At 46.8% G+C, this 13182-nt stretch overlaps 1 protein-coding gene across 1 annotated transcript in view; it reads right to left on the reverse strand.

Annotated features, from left to right (window-relative positions):
- Positions 1–13182, reverse strand: part of AHRR (aryl-hydrocarbon receptor repressor) — a 79062-nt gene that overhangs the window by 14222 nt on the left and 51658 nt on the right. The window contains exon 4 of the mRNA XM_036280263.1: positions 1207–1296. Coding sequence (XP_036136156.1) covers positions 1207–1296 — 90 coding nt within the window. The remainder of the gene's footprint in view (positions 1–1206; positions 1297–13182) is intronic.

Raw genomic sequence — 13182 nt, forward strand, 5'->3', positions numbered from 1 at the left:
CTTCCAGGCATCCCCCCATGGTGTTTTGTCCGTCTAGTGAGATGTTTGTTACTAACTTCACAGCCTGCCTCCTGGCTCCAAAGCCCCCTTTCATAGCTCGGCTCTGATCCTGGATCTCACAACTGTTTCCCCTTGGCCAGCAAAGGTACTCTGGGCTCTGCACGAGGAGGCCCATCCCCTCAGGTGTCAGACACTCCCATCAACCTCCTGAGGAACGCCCCACCATGGGCAGTCTTACTGAGAGTACCACTAGCATCCCAGTGGGCAGTTCTTGCTGGCAGCCCTGGCCTGGGGCACCCCAGGGACGTCTCTACCCAGGCACCAAGGCCTCACCTCGCCAGTGAGGAGAGTCTCCAGAATGCGCTCCCCCGGGGCCTGGCCTCAGCACTGTGCGTGCCTATGTCTGTTCTCCCTTATTGCTAATCTGTGTTGCTAGTTGATAAATCTTTATATAAACTTACAGTAATTCTTTACATGAAACTGTTCTAATTATTACATGGTTTGTGCCTCCGGACAGAACCCTGACTGGATGACACACTGTCTTCTTCGTTTTTCAAAGTTCTATTTTGTTCTTTCTCAAATCCACCTGTTTGTCATCATGAGTCCTCGGGGACTGTGCCAGCCCCTTGCAGGCCGCGGCTTCCCGTGTGTTTGTAATTTCGTACTGGGGACTCCTCTTCCCAGACTCAGGAGGCTGCACTCTGTGGAGTGGGAACTGCATTTGGGTTTGGGATTTCTCACGAGATTCTTTCCTTTCCCAGAGCCACGCAGAGAAGTTTCCCTTCCCCTCCCTGGGCTTTGGACGGGACTTCTCATGGTAACTTTTCTTGGAGGAGCTGTCCTTCTGGGTCCCGAATGTCAGGACCCACCCCTAACTGGATTACCTGCGTGTCCATGGGGGCGTTTCCGAACTCACTTTGTCCTGGGTTTAAAGCATCGATGCTGCTGGCAAGGACCCGCCAGGGTGTGGCAGTCATGGGGCCTGTGCCACAGTCAGCATTTCAACTGCTCTTTAGACTTGGGACTCCCTGGACACTGCCACGTCTCTTGCATGACTGAGCCCCAGACAAAGGTGGAGTGTGAAATCTTTATCTGATAAAGCCTCTGCAAGAAGGAAAGCTTGACTTTGGAGATGTTTAAACCTTGAAGACAGCGAGCATCCCCAGGTAACAGAACCTATCCTGTAGCAGGGGGTGGGTTGCTTACCTGGTGGAAGCCCAGGTAGTCGGCGATCGTTGCTGATGCATAAAATATCACCCCTTCCGCGCTCACAACCAGAGCAAAGCCGTCCAGAGACTGGAAGAAACAAACATCAAATTGGCTTCGAGACCCATTCATGCAATCACTCAAAATGAACAAGTATCATTTTGCTTGAGATGTCAACCTTTTCTCCTCTGTGTAGTGTGTATCCATAATCCCCATAAATACCCACTTTTCGTTGATAATCCTCACCAGAGGATATTTTTTCCATTGCTTTTTAGAGACAGTGGGAGGGAGAGAAGGGAGAGAGAGAGAGAGAGAGAGAGAGAAATATTGATGTGAGGAGACACATTTATTGGTTGCCTCCTCCACATGCCCCAACCAGGACCAGAATTATACCTGCAACCCAGATACGTGTCCTTGACTGGGAACTGAACCCATGACACTTTGTGTCGGGGCTGATGCTCTGACCACTGAGCAACACCAGCCAGGGTGAGAAATACCTAATTTTAATTTATGTATGACTATTTTGCAACAGATCCCAAGTTAGCAGAGGACGTGGGAACTTGGCCATGGTTTATAAGGCTCAAGACTTGGGTTCTTGTTTCTGGGATGAATACAAATTTGTTTTATAAAATGTAAACATCGTCATGACAAGAGGACACACCATCAGTACCTGAAACAGAACAGAAGACTTTCATTTCACCTGTGAGACTTCCTCAACATTCACCTTCTTTACTGTGTTTCAGATTTTCTAAGAGTTTTTATATTGAAAAAGTGTTGAACTTTATCAAGTGCTGTTTCTATATCTACTGAAATAACCACATAGCTTTTTTTTGGTTTATTAGTGTGGTGCATTACAGGGATAGACTTCCTGAGGAAGAAGCATTCTGGCACACAGTGGGTAAATTTATCTGATCATAACTTTAAATGCTACAAATTGATTCGTTTCACTTGGGAGTTATTCATAAATATATTCTATATTTAAGGAAAAGCCAGACTGCAAGCTTCTCCCACTCTGGTGTCAAGTATACATAATCATCAGATATGAGTCTGGCCCCTTCCCCCTTGTTTTGTTTTTCTGGACCCACTTATTTAAGACAAAGTTCACGTGTTTCTTGAGAGTTTGATTCACCTCACCTCTTACATCATCCAGTTTGGGGCATATTCTGGGGAGATGGCAAGTGAAAATAGGTAGATTTTAGTACTATATCATTTATATAATGGTTGTTAACATATTTAGGTTAAATTTTTTTAAAATATGTTTTTATTGATTTTATAGAGAGAGGAAGGGAGAGAGAGAGAGAGAAACATCAATGAGAGAGAATCACCGATTGGCCACCTGCTGCTTGTCCCCTACTGGGGATCAAGCCCACAACCTGGGCATGTGCCCTGACCAGGAATCGAAATGGTGACCTCTTGGTGCATGGGACAACACTCAACCAACTAAATCAAACCGGCCTGGCAGGTTTAAATGTTTTAATATAAATTCTGGCATCCTAAAGTATCTTGTAACAATGCATTCATTTCATTTGATTTTAAATTTGTTAGTGTATGTTATTTACAATGTTTTTATGATTATTAAATCTGTTATATTTATAATTATTTGGACTTCGTGTGTGTAGAGAAAAGTACAGCATGTGGTTCTTGTGCTTGACTGAAAGTCTCCCCTCATTTGTTTGTTTGTTTGTTTGTTTGTTTCTCCCTTCATTTGTAAAGCAAGCCCTCTGGACCATCCTGCGTTGGCTTCCCAGATTCATCACTAGTGAAGAAGATGCACAAGAGACCACAGCACCTAACTGCATGACCAGTGAGCATGATATGAATCATCTATCTATCTATATCTATCTATCTATCTATCTATCTATCTATCTATCTATCTATCTATCTATCATCTATCTATTAATCATCTAGCTACCATCTATCGCCTATCTATCAGCTATCTATCTACCATCTATCATCTATCTATCTGCCATCTATTATCTATCCACCATCTATCTGTCACCTTCCCCTTCATCTTCGACATCACCATGATAAAGTAAGGACAGCACACATGGATGCCTCATGCGTGTCAGGCAACCTATGTGCAATATCTCATTCGATTTCACATCACCCCCATGAGGCAGGGACAATTGTGACTCCACTCTGCCAGCATAGAAGCTGGACATGAGGGAGGCTGAGACATCCAGACAGTAGAGTTTATAAATATTTCCATTTGTATATTTAAAATGCAGAAATTTAGAGACTTTAAATTTTATAAAGTCTGTGGACATCTGCAGTATATCATAATACTCAACGTCTCTTAATTCTTGACCATCTGGGTACTTTCTTTTTTACACTTTTGCCAATTTGATAAGCGATAAATTATTTTACCATTATTAGGACTTCCATCATCAATGAGATTGAAAACATTTCATACAGACACCTGTAAGTTGGATTTCTTCTTTGGTAAACTGTCCATGCAGGTTGCATGCTAATTTTTTCCATTAGGGTTTATAAACACCAGCTTCTAAAAGCTTTTACATGATTGCAAATGAAGATTTCTACACACCTAGGATAATGGCAGCCACCTAGATCCAGGCCCCACATGTCTAAAAAATGATGGCAAGCAATGAGAACAAGCAAAACTACGCAACCCATTCCCTCAGCTTGATGAGGACACAGGAAACTGGTAAACTTCAGGTTGCTTATAAGTAGGAAATGAGTCCCAGTGAGCCTCAAATGACTGTTTAAAGGGAAAAGTGTAGAATTCCCCCCTCAAGGAACTAGGGAAAGAAGCCAATGAAATCCATAGTAAATAGAGGAAAAGTAAGAAAAAGAGTAAAAATTAAGGAAAATTGTGTAAAGCAGTCAAATAATAAAGGCAATCAATAAAGTCAAAATTTGGTTCTTTGAAAAGATTAATAAAATTAATAAACCCCTAGCAAGATTGATAAAGAAAAATACCAGTTCCTGACACCAGAAATTTTAAAGACTACATCATTACAGATCCTACAGACATGAAAAGGATAGTAAGAGCCTGGCCAGTATGGCTCAGTAGTTGAGCATTGACCCATGCACCAAAAGGTTGCTGGTTCGATTCCCAGTCAGGGCACATGCCCAGGTTGTGGGCCTGATCCCCAGTGTGGGGCATGCAGGAGGCGGCCAGTCAATGTTCTCTCGCTCTAATATCAATAAAGAAAAAAAAGGATAGTAAAGAAATAGTAAGACTGCTATTCAATAAAGTAAACAATTTAAATGAAACAGACACATTCCTTGAAAAACATTAAGAAAATTTATATAAAAAGAACTAGAAAATCTAAAAAGTCCAATTGAAGTTGTAATAAAAACTATCCTACAAAGAAAACTCCAGGCCCAGATGAAAACAAGATTTAAAAAATACTAGGACTAAATCTAATAAAACATGTGGAAAACCTATATGCTGGAAACAATGATAGTGCGAAGACCTACATACAGAGAGATACCCAAGTTCCTGACTGACTCAGTGGAGTCAGAAAGTCCAGTCCGCTAAATGAATCTATAGCTATAAAGCAATCCCAATCCTATTACAGTAAGAGTATTTCTTTTTGTATAAGTTGACAACCTAATTCTAAAATCCATGTGGAAATGCAAAGGGCCCAGACTTGCCAAAGCCATCTTGCTAAAGAACAAAATCGTAGACCATACGCACACTGCCTTCACGACGGGTCTAAGGCCGCGGAGAGTAAGGCCACGTGGTGTAGGGACAAGCAGCAGGCTTCAGGAGAGGGGCTGGCTCAACCCAACGGAGAAAGGAGAGTCCTTTACACAAATGTATCTGGGACGGTTGGTTATCTGGAGAGAGTGAAACCTGACTGCTATCTCACTCCAACACGTTCAGCCATTAAGGTGTAATTCAGAAAGGAAAAGCCACGGTGCTCATGAAAATATAAAATGAGCTCATATCAAAGTTCTACTCGAGGGGGAAGCAGTGATATGTTAAAACCAGGCTGAAAACTACTGGGGAGTGAGGTGACTCTAGGCAGTCAGGACCCAGTCGCTGTTAGATGCATAAGTCAGGAAACTTTTTTTTTTTTTAGTGGAAAAGGATATGCCACCCAAGTTGAGGCCATCTTTCTCCCCCCATCCCCAAATCCTCACCTGAAGACATTCTTAGAGAGAGAGGAAGGGGTGGGGGGAGAGCAAGACACTGATGCAAACCCACAACCCAGGTATGTGCCCTGACTGGGAGACGAACCAGCAATGGTTCGGTGCATGGGCTGAAGCTCAACCAACTGGGCCACTCGGGCCAGGCTTGTTGCCTTGTGTCAACGTTTCAGATAACGTTCCTGACAGAGAGGTACAAACACCAGGGCAGGGACTTCACAATGCGATTTAGACTTTGTGCTGAGTTTTCTGAACAAGAAATCCCAGCTCACATGGCAGTGCAGCTGTGGTAGCTGCTTTAAATGGTCCACCAGGGATGATGACCACAAATCATCACAAAGCCATTATCAACAACCCCTGCATGGACTCCGATGTACTTCTAAGGCATGGGAACCTGACCCGCGCAGCATCTGCGTCCGCCACAGCATCTCCGGGAACTAAAGAGACGGTGTCATTTGTCATTTCAATTTCTGTATGGCTCCTCGGAGAAGAGCCTGGTCCCACTGTCCTAACATCTCTGAGTAAAGTGGGACGTGCAGCGTCTGCCTGGGCCTCCCCCCACTGGGTTATTCTGGAGTTTGGGAATGTGCCCCAGTCTCCCCAGTGCCTCTGTTCTCAGACACACAGTATTTCTTGGGGAAAAACTTGTGAATCATTTGAGATTTACTTGTTTACATCATTTAATAAAAGATCCAATTTACATACAGTTGGTGTGACTCAGTGGTTGAGCGTCGATCCATGCACCAAAAGGTCACCGGTTTGATTCCCAGTCAGGGCACATGCCCAGGTTGTGGGTGCCATCCCCAGTGGGGGGCATGCAGGAGGCGGCCAATCGATGTTCTCTCTCATCGATGTTTCTCTCTCTCTCTCCCTCTTCCTTCCTCTCTCTCTCAAATCAATAAAGAAAAAAAATTTTTTAAAGACCCAATTTGCTTGGTCTGATGAGTGCAGACAGGACACAGTTCTTGCCCTAGCACTTGGATAAGACCCTAGGACATGAAACAGGAGAGTAGAGGGTGTGCAAGCTGCATCACACGGGTGTTTCCCAAGCAGGGGAGTCCTGTGCTCGAGGGCTCGTCTCCCCTGCGAGGCAGTCGGCAAGTGTAGATATCACCCCCGCCCTACCATGTCCTGTGCCACTTTAGAGACATTTTACTTAAAAATCCAAGACCATCTTATCCACTTCCACCAGCTCGGAGGTTTTCTCAAAGCACCTTTACTGTCAGCACCTGTGACCAGGCTGGGACCCACTGTGGCCAGATTTCGGTGTCCCTCAGACCACTGACCCAGCCAAGGTGGTGCATTTTTTATGACAGTTTTTTTTGTGGTACATGCTCCTAGCAGGAACCGAACCCAGGACTCTCTGGTCCGCAGGCCAACGTTCAACCGCTAAGCCAAACTGGCCAGGGCTTATGACAGTTTTTAAGTAAAAATTTTAAGTTGTTATACATATACATAACATAAAACTCACCGTGTTAAACATGTTTAAGTGTACAGTTTGTTGGCATTAAGCACATTCACATTGTTGTGTATCCATACCCACCATCATCTCCAGAACTTTTCTATCTTCCCAACCGAAATTTCTGTCCCCATTAAACACTAACTCCCCATCCCCCTTTCCCAGCCCTGGCACCTTCCCTCCTGTTTTCTGTCTCTGTGAATTTGACAACCCTAGGGACCTCACATTAGTGGAATCATACAGAATGTGTCCTTTTCAGACCAGCTTGTCTCACTCAGCATAACGTCTTCAAGGTTCATCCACGTGGTAGTCGGAATTTCTTTGCTTTTTTTAGGGCTCAGTGGTATTCTAGTATATGGATGGACCACATTGTGCGTATCCATTCATCCACTGATGGACACTTGGGTTGCTTCCACTTCTGGCTACTAGGAAAGATGCTGCTGTGACCTTGGGGGTACCAGTAAGACAGTGAGAGCATTTTCAAGAAGGAAGGCATCTGAGATAAGAAAGAAACTCATCTCAGCAACATTCTGCTCTTTCCTGCCACCCTGCCTGGGATAAAAGGTTCCTAAGAAGGTTTAAACGCTGCCACCCTGCAGAGCTGAACATCTTTTTAAAAGGACAGATGGTGCCCTGGCACCCAGCCTGCGTCTCTCACCCGTTCTGTGACGGCGTCAACGTGCTTCGTCTCAGAAGCCCTGGAGCTCCTGCTCCCCTGGACCTGATCAGAATGCACAGATTGTCCCTACTCTGTGCTCAGCAGGACCTGGGCACAGCTGAGGCCTTGGAGCTGGTGCTGATGCAGGATGTGGGTTTCAGGGCCTCAGCAAGCAGAACAGGGATGGTTCCATCCACTTCCCAGGTGGTGAGAGGGGCACACTCAGACAAACCAGGACAGCTCAATGCCTGGCTCCCACAGGTGCTCAATGGATGGAGTGCTGTCACCACAACAGCTCATGCCTTGTTAGGCGCCAGCAACAGCATCCCAGGATGGGGGACCCTGCAGGATGCCCACCTACCACCCAGTTCATCAAGCCCCTGCAGCCCTATCCCCAGCACCTGGGCAGAGTAGGGAGGGGCGATGCTGGGGTCCACCGAGGGATTGTTAGAAGATAAGACATCAATTTTAATAGACTATTAGACTATCAGAGCAATTATTTGCTATCACAGCAAATCACTAAAAAGTGAAAACCTGATATAACAAGCGGGCCATATGCTAAAAGGGCAGTGGTCAGAGTCCAATCACCCACGAGTGCTGGCCGTAATGACCTCACGGGTCCTCAAGTCCATCACCTGTAAGCTGAATGGGTGCAGCCACCTGCAGGCTCGAGGCAGCCCCATCCTCCATGCCCAGCAACTCTGCGAGCAGCCCGGGCGGAGGAGGTGGGCACCCAGGCTGGGCACCCGCTCCCCCACAGCTTCTCCCAATGCCGAGGTTGTTGCGTACTGATGTCCTACTAATAATAGTTCAAAGACCAAAGAAATGCTCAAGGCTTGAGCATATAAAATGCCTTCTTAAAAAAGATTTTATGAGATTAGTCACAACCAAAACAACCTTAATTTTAACTCACAAAGCAGAAATTTAAAAAAAGAAGAAAGACCATAAAATGTTGTTTGCCGAGTCATATGGATTCAATATCAGACTGACTTTCTGGTCCAGAGTCATCGCGCCAAATACTTTTACACATGTGGGACCATCCTTCAAATATGCATTGCAAGGATTTGTTTGTTTTCTCTCCCTCTCTCTTTTTAATCCTACAAGAGTTTTGTGTTGTTTTTTTTTTAAACATGGTACATGGAAAATGAGATCACTTTTCCAAGTGGAAAAAAGGATTTGGCCCCAAGCTTAAGGCTGCACTTTCTTAAAAGGGGAAAATAATCACATCTACATTCAATTACCGAAAGTCACGAAACGTGCACCTGCCACTTCAGGGGGAGAGTCCGAGGTGCCAGTGCCTCCGGCCAGCTTGGCCACAGACACTGTTGCCACCCGCAAACCTTTTTTGGGAAAAGGGATGTCTGAGAAAGCCAGGACTTCCTTTGGCCAATCGCTTGACTATCCTGATGTCTTCCAGTCCTATGGCAAAAAAAAGCCAGCGAGTACTTCAGAGATGCTTTTGTCAAGGTCATGGCAGAGGAAAAAGGGGGGAAAGGAACAATTCTCACAGCCCCTTGTTGCTCCTCCCAGAATAAAGGGCAGCGGGGAGCAGAGAACTCCCCTGAGAGCTGTTGCCAAGGTCACCAAGCAACAACACAAGGCAAGCCCCGCTAGTCACGCGAGCTGAGCTAGCAAGCAAGCAAGCGGGCACCAACCCGCGGGTGTCAGGCAGCTGGCTCGGCCTCCTGGAGCCAGATCACTCGCTGGGCCTCTCCTCGGCCAGCCAGTGTGCGTGCGAGCGGCGTTCCTGCTTGGGGAGCGGAATAACTGGCTGTTTATAGATCCCACAAACAGTACACTCAGGCTTGACTCTCTGCCATGAAGCAGCTAGAGCACTTGAGAGCAGTTCTTGAACGATGCAATTGTCTGAGGGCGGGAGGGTTGCAAAGATGGGCAGGTGGGCCCCTGGGCTCCTCCCACTATCCTAGGACTGTCTGGGTTGGGGTGAGGAGGAGACCGGAGGTTGTAGCCTGCAGAGGTTTGAGAGAAGCAAAGAACAGGTGGAAGAAACCGTTTTTGTTATGTTGTGGCCCCTCCCAGTTGTCTGGGGACAGTCTCTGCCTTGTGGGACAACAGGGGCAGGACTGGAGGTACAGGACCAGCTGGAGTGAGAACCTGACTAGCTGAGCTGCCCTCCAGGTACTCACCTCTCCTCTTCTTGTGCAAACCCCAGGCCAGGGGCTCCTCCCGCTGTGCCCCTTTCTAAAGGGGAGGCAAACCCCCACCCAGCTCCTTCCCTCCCCTCCTCTCTGACCCTCTGACTCTCGACCCTTGGCTGGCACAGAGTAATCAGAGGAGCTGGTGGGACAGAGCACACAAGAGCCTGGGAGATGCCCAGCACATGGGCAGCACAGAGCAGACGTCAAAGAGCTAAGACTAGCATGATTTTAATTACGTATATTTAAGGAGATATGAAAAGCTATTAGCCAAATGAAACAAGAACAAAAAATGGTACAAACAAATCAACTGGAAATACTAGGAATGAAAATGGCACAAAAGGAAGAAAACTTGAGGGGTTTGGGGTGATGGGTCCACCGCCTGCTGAGGCACCTGGGAGGAAACCAGACAGAATACCAGAGAAGCCAGTCTGGGGGATGATGCAGAAGGGCCAGACCTGGACAACTGCAGCTTCAGTAGATGAAATAATGACTCAGAGGGGACAGTGTTGAATGAATGATGGAAGCAAGATGTCCAGACTGAAGACGGAAGAGCTCCGATGGACAGAGCGCAGAGCACCATGCAGGTGGCACTGGCAAATAACACCACAAAATTTAAGAACTTCAAAGCCAAAGAAAGAATCCCAAAGTTACAAGAGATGGCGAGAAACAATGGGAATCAAACCCCTCAGACTTGTCCAGCAGCCACAAGGATGCTGCAAGCAATGTGACACTATTTTTGAAGGTTGAAGGATAAAAACTTTGAACCTAAACTTGTCTATTGAGCCCAATTACTATCCAGATGTGGAGGCATAACAACACCCCATCATGCGGGGACCAAGACTTCACACCCAGACCCACAAGGAAAACACTCAGGGGGAAGCACTCTAAGAGAAACACATCTGGGCTGCAAGATGACAGGGATGATGACCAAATCCCAGTGAACTTTACAGAGGAGTCTTTTTAAAAGTTAGTTAGGAACAAAGACAAGAATTTGTGCCGTCCAGGATTCAATGTCTAGACCAAATCAATGCACTAGTGTGTGTTGGGGGGGGGGGGGGGCGGCGGGACCAGAAGATCCAAGCATATGCTGCGTGCAAGTCTTATTGGGGAAATGCCAACACTGATAAGTCTAATAAATCAGATCAAACCAACATGAAAAGGGCTTATGCTAAAGGCAGCCCCACAAGAACAAAAGCTCCATCTATAAATGGAGAACCAGAGAGGAAAAAGGAAACCAATGAAAGTATAGTAAGTAGAAAACAGAAAATATGATGACAGAAATTCGCTCCCAAATAAGAGTGATTACAAGAAGTACAAATAGGTTAAAATAATGACCCGAAGAACGCTGGGAGGAAGGATTCCCTCACGTACATTTGCAAGAGGCAGACTTAACAGGAGAAGAAAAGCTGAAAATAAAAGAATGCAGAAGATGTATCAAGCGGCAAAGAACTCAGAGAAAGCTGGAAACAATTTTATATCTGATAAAATGTGATTTACTGTGACAAAAGGGTTAACGTCAAATGTGCACGACTTAGGGGAATGGGACACCCGAAGGCTATTAAGTGGGCTGTCCGTGCCTGACCCGCCACGCCGCTTCCGCTCCTAGAGCCCTGGCTTCCAGCCCTTGCTGTGCCCGCGGGAAGGGTGGGACTGACCTCAGCTGCCGAGTTGCTGGCTCACATGACACCTTGCTCTCTCTTTCCCGGGTTCAAATGTCACTGCTGGTTTGCTGCCAAGAGTACCTACCCACCACACACGCTCACATGCTCACTTCTGCTCCAACATCCCGATTTAGCTGTGTCATAATTTTGCATAAATCAATGCACAGTGTTTGTGTTATTACAGACTCCTCTCAGCTGAGCCAGGTGGGTGCACTTTGAAGACTTCCCTGTCCTTCAACAATAGGTGGGCCTGGAGTTAACAAATGCCTGTTTGTTGTCTTACTTACACTGTCCCTGACTTATCCCCAAATCTCCTGAGTGGAGTAAAGCCTTCTCTCTGTAGGCATCCTGTCCACCCATCTCCTGGAAGCTTGCCTCCTTCCCCTCTGCATCACCCTGGTTCTGGTGGAGAGATCCTCCTCCTGAGAAACCACGGGGAGGAAGTGAAGCCTTTGAGATCCAGAACGTCTGAAGCTGTCCTTCTGTACCTCCTCTCCAGTGATGGAGCAGGTGCGTGTGAGCAGGTGGGAAATCACCTTCCTTCAGCGCTTTGCAGGCATTTCCTCCCGGTGGTCCAGCCTCCGCATCCCACGGACACGCCATGAAACCTGCTCCTTCTCTCTGGGAGCACAGAGGATTTTCTCATTGTCCCTGAGTGTAGAATTTCACAAAGGTGAACACCCTAGTCCTTTTATGCATTGTGCTAGTCACCCAGGGGGACCTTCTGGGCCGGAAACTCAGTCCTCAGTTCTGGGAAACCTCCTGGGTTGCTTCCTTGCCCGTTTCCTTCCCTCTGATCTTTCTGAAACCCTGATTACTCAGGTCTTTGGAGTCTGGCAGTCTGCCTGACTACCCTCTCCTTTCCTCCCCTAGTTTTCGTTTACTCTTAGAAAGATCCTTTCAACTTTAATTTCTGAACTTCTTATGGATTTCTAAGTTTTTCTCTCATGCTTTTAATTGTTGATCTTTTAAAAAAAATAAAAACTAAATACGTTTATATTGATTTTAGAGAGAGAAGAGGAAGAGAGAGGGAGAGAGAAACATCAATGAGAGAGAAACATCGATCAGCTGCCTCCTGCATGCCCCCTCCGGGGATCAAGCCTACAACCCATGTGCCCTGACCGGGAACCGAACTGCCGACCGCTTGGTGCATGGCACAGTGCTCAACCACTGAGCCACGCGGTCTGGGCTGTTGATCTTTTCTTTTAAATCTCTGATTATTCCCTTTTACAGCAACTCATTTTCATTTTGTTGACCTTCGGTTCTCTCCGCGGAGCCTGCTGACATCGTGGTTTGTTTTCTCTTCATTTCTTCCCTCTGCACATGTGCTTCGTCCATTTTGCCCTGACCTCTGGCCCTGTGTTTTGCACCTGCCTCTCACAGCAGCCTCTTTCCTGAAGGGTCCGGCAATCCTGGTGTGCACAGGTTAGGAACAGGCAAGGACACGACAGGAAGCCCTGCATGTCGGAGCCTGTGCGCCCGCTGGCTCTGGGCAGCGTGCTCTGAAGGGAAGACCTGGGGTTGGCATCCTTGGGTCCTTTCTCTGAGCTGTCAGGCTCCTTGGAGGTGCCTTGCCCTTCCTTGCACCCCAAGGTGGAAGTGGGCAGTGCTCTGGGGGCTTTGTTAGGGTTTGGGCTAAGCACAGGTGTGCAACACCCACCATCCCACTGGGTCAGGGCCCAGAGACCCCAACCCTCTTCCGCAGGAACTGAGGGCCTCCTGGTGGCTAACTGCTTCCTAGTTATGTTTTTCTTTTTTCTTTTATTCTTCATCAAAGGATATTTTTCTATTTATTTTCAGATAGAGTGGGAGGGAGGAACAGACAGAGAGAAACATCGATGTAATAGAGACACATCGATTGGTTGCTTCCCACATGACCCGACCAGAACAGGGGATGAACCGCAACCGAGGTACATGCCC

The sequence above is a fragment of the Molossus molossus genome, unplaced genomic scaffold (assembly GCF_014108415.1).
Source record: "Molossus molossus isolate mMolMol1 unplaced genomic scaffold, mMolMol1.p scaffold_m16_p_3, whole genome shotgun sequence".
Classification (NCBI taxonomy): domain Eukaryota; kingdom Metazoa; phylum Chordata; class Mammalia; order Chiroptera; family Molossidae; genus Molossus; species Molossus molossus.